The sequence below is a fragment of the Rhinolophus sinicus genome, chromosome 1 (assembly GCF_057876585.1).
Source record: "Rhinolophus sinicus isolate RSI-liver-muscle chromosome 1, RSI-T2T, whole genome shotgun sequence".
Lineage (NCBI taxonomy): Eukaryota > Metazoa > Chordata > Mammalia > Chiroptera > Rhinolophidae > Rhinolophus > Rhinolophus sinicus.
This window is the reverse complement of record NC_142501.1, coordinates 89,627,135-89,642,695: the sequence shown is the minus strand read 5'-3', so window position 1 is coordinate 89,642,695 and position 15,561 is coordinate 89,627,135. Positions and strand designations below refer to the sequence as shown.

The 15,561-nt window shown below is 42.0% G+C and overlaps 1 protein-coding gene across 11 annotated transcripts in view; it reads left to right on the top strand.

The window, feature by feature from the left end:
• The window catches only part of PRMT8 (protein arginine methyltransferase 8), a 91,430-nt gene that overhangs the window by 39,709 nt on the left and 36,160 nt on the right, over positions 1–15,561 (top strand). For all 11 annotated transcript variants that reach the window (XR_016022631.1, XR_016022633.1, XR_016022634.1 and 8 more), the window contains 2 exons: positions 8,210–8,365; positions 14,586–14,649. Coding sequence is in view for 4 of the 11 variants with exons in the window: in XM_088801383.1 (XP_088657509.1) it covers positions 8,210–8,365; positions 14,586–14,649 (220 nt within the window). In the remaining 7 variants the exon portion in view is untranslated. The remainder of the gene's footprint in view (positions 1–8,209; positions 8,366–14,585; positions 14,650–15,561) is intronic.

The following is a 15,561-nucleotide window of genomic DNA, read 5'->3' as shown; positions in this document are numbered from 1 at the left end:
TATGTTCTGGGTCAGAGAGCTCAAAAGCATTGGAGCTATGAGTTGAATGCAGGAATTGTGGCTCCAGAATTGGTGTGCATAACCACTATACTATCTTCCTATTTGTAGAGACTGGATTATGCGCCATGCCCTACGCCTGGTTCTGGAGAAACCGTCCTCAGTCTTGTGGTCTGACAGATTTGAGGTCATGCAGTTTTGATGCCTACCAGTCTTGTAGTGTTTGGTTCCAGACATCTTCTGGAGGAATAGACTTGAGCTCACTTTCAAATAATTTAGAGCCAAAAGTGAACTCAATCTAATAAAACTCTTAGTTTATTCAGCTTCTTCTGTGATCAAAGATATGAACACTGGGCAGCATAGGAAGTAGTGGCTAGGCTTAAAAACAAATACAAGATCCTTTAGCCCTGTGGTTGAATTCCAGGTACCTGACAGGGATTAAAGCCACAAACTCATCCTAAACCTGCTCAACTTATGATTGGATTGAACTGACCAACCCATAACTCTAGCTGCCTAACAAAGGAAAAGACATTACTTTTTGGAAAACAACAACAACAAACACTAACTTCAGCTAGTATTGTTCCTTAGACATCATCTATGGCATAAAATAAAAATTATAAGACATGATGAAACAGGAGAATTTGATCCACAGTCAAGAGAAAAATTAGTCAGTAGAAACAGATCCATAAATAGCCCAGATCTTGGAATTATCAAAGACGTTAAAATAACTATAATAAATGTCATTTAAAAAAAAATCTCCAGTAGAAGATGGATATGTGAAATCCTACAGCAAAAATAGAAGCTCTAAACCAAATATTTACTGGGTGGGATTAATAGCAGATAGGACAAATAGAAAGAAAAGATCTATGAACTTGAGGACAGGTCAATAGAAATTATCCATAAAGAGAAAAAAAAATGACAACAAGAGAAGAGAGCCTCAGTGACTTGTGGGACAGAATCAAGTGATAAAATATGTGAGTAATTCGAGTTCCAGAGCAGAGAAAGAATGAGACAGAAAAAAATATTTGAAGAAATATAGGTGGATAAATGTCTAAAACTGATAAAAAAAAAAAAAAAGAGTAACTCTCTGTATTAGATCAAGCAATGAAACCACATCTGAAACAGTGGCTTCAATTGGAATCACCTGATTATATTTAGGATAGTCCCTGGTCATTCTCCCAGATCCATCTCTGTCTTCTGCACTGCGGTCATTCTCCCAGATCCATCTCTGTCTTCTGCACTGCGGTCATTCTCCCAGATCTATGTCTACTTCTGCATAGGGCAAACAGGCAAACTGAATGGGGATGTGGGTCTCCTGGAATTAGTCTCCTGGACTAATGGATCTCATGGAATTAGTGTCAGGTCAGAGCCAGTGTCCAGTAATCCTCAGAAATCTTTTTTTTCTCTTTTGTTATCATCCTGGTAACTGGCGGTAGGCCGTTTTGGGGAAGGCTGGGAGAATGATTAACAGCACACATTTTTGGTAATGTAACAGGATTTTCCCCCAAGAGTCATGACTTTTCCTTCATTCAAGTGGTTCTAGGTCTGTAAACTAGGAATCAACCCATGGGCTATGACTCCCTATCTTGGTGAGTCAAGCCACACTTCTGTTCACTAGACCGCTAATTTTTCTGTTTAAACATACTAACCAAGAATTTAGTGTGCTTCCATCTATTTCTTTCCTAGAGAGACTATGATCAACTAGCCAGTGCTAGAGGTCTTTGCAACTCAGACTATTCTGAATAATCTTTGGCTCCCATGTCCTTTATAGTAATGACGCCCTCCTTATCTTTGGTGATTAACTCCTGCAATTTAACCCCTGCTACCTCAGGATCCCAGTTTGATCTTATTCCCATTGCATTTAGGGATCTCAGTTCAATGGTAGAAATTCCTCCTATAATAGCTGAACTGTAGAGAACAACAACCACGGAGTTCTTCAAGGATGCTGTACCCCCCTCGCAAATTTATTTCTCACAGCTGTGGTGAAAGGTCTGTTCTGTGTTGTTGGTGGATAGGCTTCACATGACAAATGCACTCTTACATTCCAATCTCCTTAAGCATTCCTCTTCAACATGCAGAGAAAGTTCTGACGTTTCATTTAGTATAGGCTAACTTTGGGTCCTTGTTTCAGTCAACCTACCAAACCAACAGTTAGAAGCATTTCAAGCTCCTGGAACCACAATGGTGCATCCAGAATCTCTGCTCAGTGGTCCTAGATCAATAAACTTGGCTCAATCTAACTTTATATTTCTTTCATGTTGATCCTACACCTTTAACATACATTTCCATATATGTCCCCTAGCTTTCAATCTGCATAAATCAGAAACAGCATATATTTCTTTTGGTGTATATCACACTGCCCCATGAGTCACACTTTATATCCTGCAGGGCCTGCTTGGAGTTCAATCTAGTAATAGGGATAGCAGCAGAAAAGGTTAGTGGGGTTAGGTCCAGAGGAGAATCAGCAGTGCCTTGCAAGGAAATACCCCAAGTGGGCCAGTACGGTTCCTCAGGAAAAGGAAAACTCCCTCAGGCAGGGGTAGAGGGTGCTTCTACTGACAGAGAAGACTGTGTAATTTAGGGACCTGAAGTCACAGCTTCATCAGAATTTGCCCCTATGCTCCCATTCCAATTTTCAGGATCCTGTTTCTTCCCAGTAGATGCCTCAACTTCAACAAAAGAGGCCCTGCAAGGAAGCAAATTCAATTTGTGTTGTAATTCAGGTATTTGCAGGATTAGACTTTGGATTTGGTTTTCAGAAATCTTGACCCTGCACCTATAGGAAATAAGTTTTGTTTTGTTTTTCAGAGAAGTCATAGAAGATTTTAGGAGCTAACATACAGACCCTGAGCTGAAAATTTTAAATGCCTGTGCTCATGATCTTCTTTCTCCAAGTTTTCTAACATAGTTAGTAGTAACCAACCAACCCACCCACCCCATTATACTTCTTATTTTTACTAAAATGTGCTAAGGTAGCAAATATTGGTTATCCAGTCTTATCTTCTGTGGGTACTTTAGTATAGTAGGTAAAGCTAAAATTTTAGTAACTCCTTTGCCATTTCATGCTATTGACTACCAATGCCCTCTTTACCAATGGCAATAGACTTATTAGTGCCTTTAAAACTCAGAACCAATTCAGAGAACACCTCCTTCGATTCTGTTTCTCAGGAGCTAGTCTTGGTACCAAACTCTAAAGCAGATCCAGTAGGATATATATATGAAGTCCACAGGACAGGTAGTCAGAAAAAGAATATGGATGTAAAACAAGGGGAGATCAGGAACACTGACCACCATAAGCACAAGCGTGAACCTTATGAGAACAAGCTGAAACGTGTGTTCATTCTATTGCCTTTGACCTTGGTAAAGCGTATCCTATAGAGCCTTGGGTGTTTCACCATGGAGCTAAACACACACAGCTGCCCTAGGAATCAGAGAAGCTGAAGGAGAAGGCAGAACAATTGCAGGCCTAGCTGTTGCTTCAACACATTAGCAATGATATGGGTGCACTATAAAATGATTCCTGCCTCGTTTATACCTTCCAAATCTCACAAGGGTCTTCCTTGTGACTCATCCTAACTAAAAACAGAATAGAAAGAGAATTCTGTGAAATGTGTCTCAGGTGGACAAAGTGACATGCTACAAAGCCATTCCACATGTGTGTACAGAGCTTCAGAGACATGAAGCAAAATCTACAGAACTAGAGGGAGAAAAATATAAATCCTCAACCACAGTTAAAGATTTGTTTTAACACTTCTCTCTTGGCAATTGATAGAACAAATGTCCAAAAAAAATCAGTACAGCTATAGAAAATTTGAACAATTTTCTGACATAAACAATCTGACCTAATTGACATTTATAGAACATTGCATCCCCAATCTATAGAATGCACATTCATTTTGAGTGCACATTGAAACATTCACTAAGATAGATCATATACGGGGCCATAAACAAATCTCAATGAATTTCAAAAGATTGAAATCATGCAGAGTATTTTTTTTTTATCATAATGGAATTAAATTGGAAATCAAAAGAAAGAAATTATTTAGAAAATCTCCAAATATTTGGAAATTAAGCAGCACTGAGAAGAGAGTCAGGAAGAAATAATGAGAAATTAGAAAATATTCCAAATTGAATGATAGTAAAAACACAATACCATGGACTGAAGGTATCCCCACAAATTTTTTAGGTTGAAATCCTACCCCCCCAATGTGATGGTATTAGGAGGTGTGACCTTTGGGAGTTAACTCAGTCATGAGAGTCAACCCTCATGAATGGGATTAGTGCCCTTCTCAGGGGAGACAGGAGGGCATGCTTTTTCACTCTGCTCTATGTCATGTGAGGATACAAGAAGACAACCATCTGCAAACCAAGAAGCAGGTCCTCACCAGATATTGGATCTGCTGGCACCTTAATCTTGGACTTCTAAGCTTCTAGAACTGTGAGAAATAAATATTTGTTTTTAAAGCTACCCAGTCTATGGTATTCTGTTATAGCAGCCTAAACTGAGACACACAACATATGAAAATGTGTGTGGTGAAGCTAAAGCAATCTTTAGAGGGAAATTTATAGCTTTAATGCTCTTACTGAGAAAAACAAAGGTATAAAATCAACTTCTACCTTACGAAATAGGGAAAGAAGAGCAAATAAAATCAAAGGAAGGAAATAATAAAAATGAGAGCAGAAATCAATGAATTAGAAATCAAACATTGAAAAAAACCAACAAAGCCAAAAGTTGATTTTTGAAAAGACTAATTAAACTGACAACACCTTGCTAGACTGATCAAGAAAAAAAAATCATAAAAAACACAAATTATAAATAAATGAAGGCAAAGACATCATTACAGGTCATGTAGACATCCAACAGGTAATTAGAGAATATTGTAACAATATTATACCCATAAATTTGACATCTAAGCTGAAATGGATAAGTTCCTTGGGAAAATACCTTGTCAAAACTTATGTAAGAATGTATAGAAAACTAAAATAGCCTTCTGTCTATTAAAGAAATTGAATTCATAATTTAAAATCTTCCCATATAAAGGACTCCAGGCCCAGATAGTTTTACTAGTGAATTATATCAAACATTTAAGGAAGAAAAATATCAATCTCACACAAACCTTGTCAGAAAAATGTATGAGGAGATAATGCTTCCTAACTTGTGTGATGAGCTAAGCATAGCTAATTATCAGACAAGATAAGAGAAAGTTACAGATCAACATCCCTCATAAATACAAATACAAAAATCTGCAACAAAATATAGGTAAATAAAACTCAGCAATACTTAAAATGATAATACGTCATGACAAAGTGTTGGTTCAACATTTGAAACCAATCTATGGAGTTCAATACATTAACAGAGGAGAGAAGGAGAGAAGTCATAATCATCTCAATATATGTAGAAAAAACATGTGACAAAATTCAACCCAACTCATGATAAAAACTCTCAGCAAACTAGAAATAGAAGATAACTTTTTCAGTCTAATAAAAGACATTTATGGAGAGCTCACAGCTAAAATTATACTCAAAGTTCATGTTTATATATCACTGGAACAAAGGAAAGATGCCTGTCTTCTCCAATTCTATTTAACATTTTATTGATTGACCATCTTTGCCAGTACAATACCACGAGAGGAAAAAAATAAATAAATAAATAAAAGGCATACAGATAGGAAAAAAGAAGTAAAATTGTATTCATTTACAAGTGACAAGATTTTTTTTATACAGAAAGACAAAGGAATCTACAAAATAATCCTACCAGAATCAATATGTAAAGTGAACAAGGCTGCAAAATACAAGGTCAATATATATACTAACATAAACTATTGGAAAATAAAAATTTAAAAATATCATATACAGTACCATAAAATAACATAGTTAAGAATAAGTTTAATGAAAAAAATAGAAGACCTCTATACTGAAATCTAGAAAACATTGCAGACTTAAATAAATAAAGAACTGTATCTTGGATTGTAAGACTCAAAATTGCTAAGAAATCAATTCTTCCCAAATTTACCTACAGGTACAATGCAATTCCAATCAACTCCAGAAGGCTGTTCTGTATGAATTAACAAACAGCTTCTAAAATGCATATGAAAATGCAAAGGATCTAGATAAACCAAAATAATTGTGTAAAAGAAGAACTAAGTTGGAGGACTCACACTACTTTATTTCAAATTTAATACAAAACTAAGATAATCAAGTCAGTGTTGAACTGGTACGTTAATGGAATAGATCAGACAGGACACACATGTATAGTCAATTGATTTTTGACAAAGGTGGCAAGATAATTGGAACAAAGGACGGATTGTTCCAAAGGATCTCTCCTATATAATTCAGTGGGGAAATGAACCCTGGTGCCTGAGCCATCTATTTGTGTGCGGGGGAAAAATGAACTCGCATCCTTAAATTGTACCATGTACAAAAATTAATTTGACACAAATCATAGACCTAAAAGTAAAAACCATAACTATAAAACTTCTGGAAGAAAACATCAGAGAGTATCTTTGTGAACTTGGGGTAGGCAAAGATTAGGAAGGACACAAAAAATTCTAATCATAAAAAAAACATGAAAAATTGGTCTTTATCAAAATTTTAGAAACCTGCTTTTCACAAGACACATTAAAAAAATGAAAAGGCAAATGGCAGATTAGGAGAAGATAGTCATAATATGTGTATCTGAAACAAAAGATTTGTTTCCAGAATATGTAAACTCCTATAATTCAATAAGGAAAAGACAAATAGCTCAAGAAAAAAATGCATAAAGCAGACACTTCGCAAAAGAAGATATATATGAATAATCAATAAACACATGAAGAAGTTATATTAATAGCCACCAGGGGAATACAATTAAAACTACAATGAGATACCAGTTCATATCCACTAGAATAACGAAAATTAAAGACTGATAAGACTAACTGGCCAGCATGTGAAGCAACTTTAACTCTCATACATTGCTGGTGGGGTTATAAATAGCACAATTTTGAAAAACTGTTAGGCAATTTCTAATGAAATTAAACACCTACCCTAAGACTTACTTCTAGGTATTTACTCAAGGGAAATAAAAACCTATATCCTCAAAAAGACTTATGCAAGCATGTTTGTAATACCTTTATTCATAACAACCCAAATACCCATCAACAAGTGAAGGGATAAATGCATTGTGGTATGTCCATGGGATGGAATACTAGTCAACAACATGAACAAGAGCAAGAATAAGAACTACAGCAGCAGCAACAAGGAAAAAGGAACAAACCCTGGATATGTGCAAGAAAAGGAACGAATCTCAAAAACTCTGAGCAAAAGAAACCAGACACAAACGTGTATATATTGTGTGATTCAATTTATATGAAGTCTGGAGACTGGCAGAAGGAAGTTTTGGTGATAGAAACTAGGTCACTGGATACCTGGAGTGGGGGTGAGGGTTAACTGCAAACAGACATGGAAGGCTTTCTGGGGCGACGGAAGTGTTCTGTATCTTGATTACGGTGCTGGCTACATAGGAGTACATTTATTAAAACTCTTACACCTAGCCATACATGTAAAATCTATGCTTTTTATTGCATGCAAGTTATACTAAGAAAATTATACTAACATTACACCCCAAAAATCGTGGTACAGTTGGCCATGAGTCTGAGTGTTTGTTGATACGTCGAATGGACGAAGGCCCCTGCCTCAGCACCAGACACAGATTAATCATGTTCTCCTTGGGCTGGAGACCGTTGTAATGGACAATGTCGTTTCTTTCTTACCACAAAATAAATAATGGCAGGGAAAGGAACATGTCTTTTATTCTTGAAAGCATACAAACAAAAACAGTACACACAAAAAAGGTCTCCTTTAGTAACGTGTTCAGTGACAATTTTCTCACCATGGCAGAGTTTTGCCGCAGGTATAACTTGAAATCTCTCATGCTGCATTGTACTGATGCTTTCTTTTGATTTTGGTAAATTGGAGCTTTCCCAGGCCTGGATATGAGTTTCTCCTTTGCTAGTACGATGCTGTCTCTCTTGCGTAGAGTTTTAGGTCTGGCGATGTTTGTAATGATGCCGATAGCCACGGGCCTGCCTGCCCCACAGTGCTCTTCTGTGGCTTGCCTAGCGACCTCATCAAGCTCCTTGAAGAATTTGGTGGCACAGTCCTGGGGCCCATGACCCTGGTGCACTGCCACGTGCCTTGAATACCTTGCCATTGACTTTCCCTTCTTTCCACACAGGAAATGCTGAAGGACGAGGTGCGGACGCTCACTTACCGGAACTCCATGTACCACAACAAGCACGTTTTCAAAGATAAGGTGGTGCTGGACGTGGGGAGTGGCACCGGGATCCTGTCCATGTTTGCTGCGAAAGCGGGGGCCAAGAAGGTGTTTGGGGTGAGCATGCCACTCCCTCCCTGACACTGGCTTCCTCAGAGCCAGTCCTGCCCTCTGCCTTTTCTGGCCCCTTCTAGAAGTACAAAGCCTGGTCCATCTCTTTGCTGAGGTCACACTCTCAAGGAGAAAGTCAAGTGTGACTCTCAGGAGGCAGGGCAACCTCTCTTGGCTCCCAGTCACCCAGGCACTGCTCCTGGCTCCTCGCCCTGATGACTGCTGACATGTGCAGAGGGTTTTTGACTTTTCAGAAACCACTTCAGTGTCATCATTACCTTATAGTGCTTAGTCCCCTGTCAGCTTGGGGGGCAGTGCAGCATGGTTACACATGTGCGCTCTAGCTTGCATCTCTGCTCTTCTACTCACGAGATGTTGTGGGCAATTCCCTTCTTTGTACCTCAGCGTCCCCATCTCTAAAATGGGTATGATAACAGTACCTTGCTCATGAGGTGATTGTGAGGGGTAAATGAGTTTTATACATATGTAAAGTGCTCAGAACTGTGCCTGGCATAGGACAAATACTCAGTGTTAATGTATGGTCAGGATGGGGTCCTAGCAGATAACAACAAGAAAACTCTCTTCCTTTGTCTTTAAAGGGCAAGTTGGTAGATCTAAATTCTGCTGCTCCGGCTGCTGCAGCCTCTCTGGCTACAGGTGGAGTCTGACCCTCTGGGAAACCTCCCAGCCGTCTTCTGGCTCCCACAGTCCAGCTGTACACAACCTTTCAGTGGGGCTGGGAGGGTCCAGAGCTAGGAAGAAATTGTGAAAAAGAAAGCACTGAGCTGCTGGCTGACATTTGAAAAATGCAGTGGGTCTAGGGCTGGAAAATGGGAATTAATTTTGATTCAAATTAGAAGCACACTACAGTCGAACTCACAGCATATGCACCAGCCAGCCAGGCCATTTGCAGAGGTCCATGGGGTACTGGGCAGCTCTCAGTGGGGATTCATTGTCTGTACAAGTATCTGAGAACCCCAGGCTCCCAGCCCTCCAAGTCCCCTTGGCCACCCCGCCTCAGGGACCTGCTCCTAAGTCTCCAGCAGGAACAGTAGTCTTCCTCCTGGGCCATAGCAATAAGGCTCTTCTGGAAACCTGGGCTGTCCTCAAGGCACCTCTGATGTAGCCTTGACTGGAAAGTTATGATGCTTTCAGCTGGGGCACATGCGGAGGGTACAGGGCCAATCCAGATGCCCAAGGTCAAGTGCAGTCATCATCATGGCTGCTACCCCTCCCACCTTCCAGCATTGCTTTGTAAGACCCTCCTCACCAGAACACAGGCCTCTTGTCAAAGAACAGACTCTACTTCCAATGAGTTCACAGAGCCTCGGAGCTGGACTTGAGACCTCCTGGTGATCCCTGAATGCCTTCACCTCCCGGTACCGTCTCAACTCCAGTCTCGGCTGGGCACACAGGGAGCCAAGAGCTGAGCAGGGAGATGCAGGGCTGCCTATTACTGGCTTCCAAGTCAGCGGGAGCTCCAGCCAAGGAGCTGTCAGAAGGCTCCCGCATGGCGCCTTCCAGCTGTGGTGATTCGTCCCCATCTGTCTGTCTCCTGTTCTTTTGCTATAACAGCTCTTTTGTAAACAGCTCTGCCACAGTTAGCTGGGTTTCTTTCTGGATGGCTCATTTCACAGTTCCTTCTTTCCAGGCTCCCCTTTCCACCACTGCTCTTCTGCAGTGGGGGAGATGGGATGGCAGGAGGTGGGGGTGGGGGGCTTAGCAGAGACAGCAAAGGGCGATGGTGAAACCAAGAGAGAAGGAAACAGACATGAAGAGAGAAATGGAGAGAAACAGAAAGAAGGATGGAAAGACTCAAAGAAAAGCTAGAGGAATGGGAGAGGGATCAAAAAGAGACAGAGAAAGAAAAGAAATTAGAAAGTACAAAAGAACAGCAGGGAAAAAGAAGAGAGAGAGAGAGTAAAGAAGGAGAGGGAGAAGGAAAGGCAGATGGTAGATGAAAGAAAAAGGAAGGAGACTACTGATGCAGCCTCACACACCCCGTGTGCTTTCAGAGGGCCTGTCAATGCTCCGAGTACTTAACATGCTTTGGCTCATTTATCCTCACAATGACCATGTGAAATAGGAGCTGTGATTTTATTTATGAGGAAACTGAGGCAAAGTTAGAAAGTGATGGAGGCCAGATGTGAATCCAGGCTGTTTGGCTCCAGAGCCCATGTTTTTCACTACTAAATTCAGTACATTTTTCCAGACCAAAGAAAAATGTGGTGAGGAGGGGGAAAAAAGAGGAGAGAAACACAGTCCTATGGACAGCAGGATCGAAGACCACAGCATCTGGTGGCTCTGGAAAGGGCTAGTAGTCCTCTGGGATGTGAGCCCTGGCTAGGGTCTGCCTCCTCTATCACAGTGACCCCTTCTTGACCCTGTAGGTTTCCTCAACTTCTCCAAGGCTTTGATGGAGGCTGTCGGCAACCACTTTAGTGCCCCTATGCAAATTGCCAAGGCCCTGCGTGTAGTCTGAGGTGGGGTCTGAGTGTGGAAGTGAGGGGAGCCCCAGGGCCTTAGCTCAGGCCAACCTTAGTAGGAGTCCACTTACGGAGATGAGAATAGCTCTTGGCAGCTGCCTCTCTGTTTCCAGCACCCCCTGGCCCCATAACTTCTGGCTGTGAAACCCAGCAGATTACAGCTGAGCATGACAGAGAGTGAGTGTCTGGAGTCCCAGGCCCTCCTCTTAAAGGGCCCATGCATGGATTTACTCACTAACGGACTCACTCACTCTGAGCTCCAGCACTGGGGCAGCAGCTCAAAAGGTGCCAGGGATACACGGTGAGGAACTGAATTGTCTGGTTTCAGAGTGAAGGCTGGAGGAGCAGCTTTCTCCCTGACAAAAGTACTGGTAGAATCCATTATTTCTTTGTTGAGCGCTCCCTTCTCCCAGTATGCAGAGGCATGTGGCCGCTGTATCTCAGTCTTTATAAACCTTGCTAACACCTTTTGCCTGCCCTGGTAATTCCCTGAGATACTGTCCCTTTCCCCAAAGCCACTTCCAGTGGCTTTTTTATACAAATTGCCTATCTTGGCTCATGCTGTGGACTTTCCTAAAATCTCTCAAATTTCACAAAACCCACACAAGAAGCATCTGGCCTCAGCATGGCCCATACCTTGTGCCGAGCAGCCCTAAGCCTGGCACTGGTGGCAGTCGGCCTCAGTTCACAGCTTGGCCTCTTGAGGCATCTCAAAGCCCAGAGTGGGTGGCAGCCATCTGTGGATTGCTTTGTGGCTCATGCCAGGTGGCCCTGCATAGGGCACAGGCTGTAGCTGAACTTGGCCTATGGTGGAGCCCTTTCCAGAAGGCCCCAGGTCTTTCACACCAGGTGGCTGGCTTTGAATGAAACAGGAGCACCACCCAACTGCCTCCAAGTGGGACACACCCAAAGGGCAGACAGGGCAGGCACCAGAGCCCTGCTAAAGTGAATCCTGCTCTGTGGGGTCAGCCCCTGCACAATGGCTTCTCCACTGTAGTCACAGCCAATCCTCACAACCAATCAGCCTGAGGATCAGGCTCAATTACAACATGAGGGCACAGACAACCCACATAAGGGACACATCTGGAACACCTGGCTCAGGTGACCAGGGAAACTGTGCCACTGGGCCTCACAGGACACCTACTACCTAAGGCCACTCTATGAAGACTAGGAGACATAGCAGAGACCTGATACATAGAAACAAACACAGAGAGCCAGCCACTATGGAGAGACAAAGAAACATGTCCCAAATGAAAGAACAGAACAAAGCTCTAGAAAAAGAACCAAACAAAATGGAGACAAGCGATCTAATAGATGCAGAGTCCAAAACACTGGTTATAAGGATGCTCAGTGATCTCAGGGAGTACTTCAACAAAGAGATAGGAAACATAAAAACAGAGATGGAAAATATAAAAAAGAAACAGAAACGAAGAATACAATAACTGAAATAGAGAATACATTGAGGGAATCTACAGTAGATCAGATGAAGTAGAACACTGAATTAGCAATTTAGAAGTTAAGGATAGCATAAAACACCCAATCAGAATAGCAAAAAGAAAAAAGATCTGAGTGGTGAACACACAATGTGAGATATAGATAATGTATTACAGAATTGTACACCTGAGATCTATGCAACTTTACTCTCAATTGCCACCCCAATAAACTTTAATTTAAAAAAAAAAGAAAGAAAAAAGAATTTTAAAAATGAGGATAGTTTAAGAGGCTTCTGGAATAGCATCAAGCCTACCAACATTCGTATCATAGGGGTACCAGAAGGAGAAGAGAGAGAGCAAGGAATTGAAAACTTATTCTAAGAAATAATGATGGAAAACTTCCCTAATCTGGCAAAGGAAATAGACATACAAGCCCAGGTAGTACAGAGGGTCCCAAACAAGATGAACCCAAAGAGGGCCACACCAAGACACATCATAATTAAAATGCCAAAGGTTAAAGACAAAGAATCTTGAAAGCAGCAAGAGAAGAGCAGTTAGTTACCTATAAGGGACCTCCCGTAAGACTGTCAGCCGATTTCTCAACAGAAACATTACAGGCCAGAAGGGATTGGCACAAAATATTCAAAGTGGTGAACAGCAAGGACCTAACCGAGAATACTCTACCTAGCAAGCTATCATTTAAAATCAAAAGACAGACAAAGAGCTTCCAAGACAAGAGAAAGCTAAAGCATTCATCACCACCAAACCAGTATTACAAGAAATGTTAGAGGGACCTCTTTAAGACGGAAAAAAATAAAAAGACAAAAAATATGAATAATAAAATGGCAATAAGTACTTATCTATCAACAATTACTTCAAATATAAATGGATTAAATGCTCCAATCAAAAGATAGAGTGGCTGAATGGATAAGAAAATAAGACCTTTACATATGCTGCCTATAAAAGACTCACTTCAGATTGAAAGACACACAGAGACAGAAAATAAAGGGATGGAAAAATATATTTCATGAAAATGGAAATGAAAAATAAAAAGCTTGGGTAGCAATACTTATACAAGACAAAATAGACTTTAAAACGAAGGCTATAATAAGAAACAAAGAAGGACCCAGTAATCCCACTTCTGTGTATTTATCCAAAGAAACCTCAAAACACTACTTCGAGGGGAGATGTGCATCCGTATGTTCACTGCAGCACTATTACAATAGCCAAGATATGGAGACAACCTGGGTGGAATGAATGAATAAAGAAGAGGTGGTACATGTGTGTAATGGAATATTACTAAACCATAAAAAAGAATGAAGTCTTGCCATCTACAGCAACATGGATGGACCTGGAGGGTATCGGGCTGGGAGGACAAGTGCTATACAATTTCACTTGTATGTGGAATCTAGAGAACAGAACAAACCCGCAGAACAGAAGCAAACTCATGGATGCCGAGAACATTCTGATCGTTGCCAGCTGAGAGGGTTGTTGGTTGGTGGATGAAAAAGGAGAAAGGATTCAGATGTACAATTGGTGGTTGCAAAACCATCATGAGGATGTGAAGTACAGCGTAAGGAACGTAGTCAGTATATACGGTGTCACATGGATACTACTCATAGATTTATAGGGGTGATCACTTCTTAAGTTACATAAATTTTTAGTCATTATGTTGTATACCTGAAACTAATATAATGGATGTCAGCTGTAATTGAAAAATAAAACAATTATTAAAGTAAAGAAATTAAAGCAAACATTCTTTGAAAGGTGGAGACTGAAGAAGATACGAGTTAACTTGAGTGTACGTGGAAGGGGGGGGTGGAGCTTAAGACTGGCCCTGGGGCCCTGACCTGGCTTTTTCCAGAGGGTCCCTATTCTGGAACGTTCCTAGTTTAACCATTGAGGGCTGGGGGGTGGGAAGATAATGTCGAGGGGGGCTCACAGCACCTCTGGCCAGTCCTACACCCTCTCCTGGGAAGACAGTGGCGGTGCCTCTTCATCCCGTGCTCCCCTGGTCAGAAGCGTGAGGCCTGCCCGCTCCTTCCAAATCTCCCACCTTAGGTACTGGGTCCTCCATCGCAAAGCGCAGGATGGGTTTCAGTCTCACAGGAAACGCAGCCCGATTTAGTGGATGAGCCACTGGCCCGCAAGTCAGGAGGGCTGCATTGTAGTTTTAAATCTGCCACAAATTAGCAGTGATGGCTGTGGGTAAGTTACTGCACCCCTCTAGGCCTCGGCTTCTCCATGCATTAAATTGGTGTTGGACATCTTTTGACACCTTGCTCCTTTGTTCTGTGCCCTTTCTAGATTGAATGCTCCAGTATTTCTGACTACTCAGAGAAGATCATTAAGGCCAACCACTTGGACAACAGTAAGACACATCTCTGCATGTTTTCCCATGGGTGGAGGGGGTGAGGGTGCTGGCACTTTCTTGTTTGGGTGGTATAGACTGGCATAAGTGGTATAGAGCACTTGGCCTGGGGGAGCTGGAGCCCAGCTGAGGTCCTAGTAGCAGGACTTTGGCCATGGGGTTCTGAGGTTCCCAATGCCTGCCATGTCAGCCAAGGGCACATTTGTCCCAGCTCAGATTCCTATGAGCCCAGCCTGAGGCTAAATTCTTAGTCACCATGCCCTCTGCTTGACCCCAGGTTTTGCAAAATGGCAGCTATTCCTCCTTCTCCTCTTCCTTCTCCACAACCCCCAGGCCTATCTCTCCCCATCACTCACCCAGGTTGCCACTGCAGCTATGTTTAGAAATGTGGTCCTCTACTGTCCACAGGCTCTGCTGCTAATGGGGCTGTGTGAGCAGGTGGGTTGTCCTTGGCAGCAGCACCTTCTTCAAGCTAGAGTCTGATTATAGAAATGTATTCCTTTCCTGTCCTCTCTTCACTCCTTTCCCATGCATTGCAGCGTTTCCCAGGCCCCTCCCCCTGGAGCCCATCTTGAACTCACTCATGCCCACAGATGTCCCTGATCAAAAGACCTCCTTGTATCTTTTGTCAGTCAGCGGGATGAGATTTAGCCCACAGGCCGACTGTTGAGTGGGGCCAGATGATGTAGGGTTTGTAAACTACGAAAACAAGTTTCTAAGGATGATGAAGGCCTTTTGGAGAATGGATTGGAATGGGTTGCAGGCATAAAGAGTATAGACATTAAGAGGCTATTTTAGTGCTCCAGGGAGAGGCCTGGACCAGGGTGGTGGCAGTGGAGGTGTGGAGAGGTGACTGCTGCAGCTATGTTTGGAAATAGAGGCAAGAAGTCCTGCTGTTGGACCACATGTGGG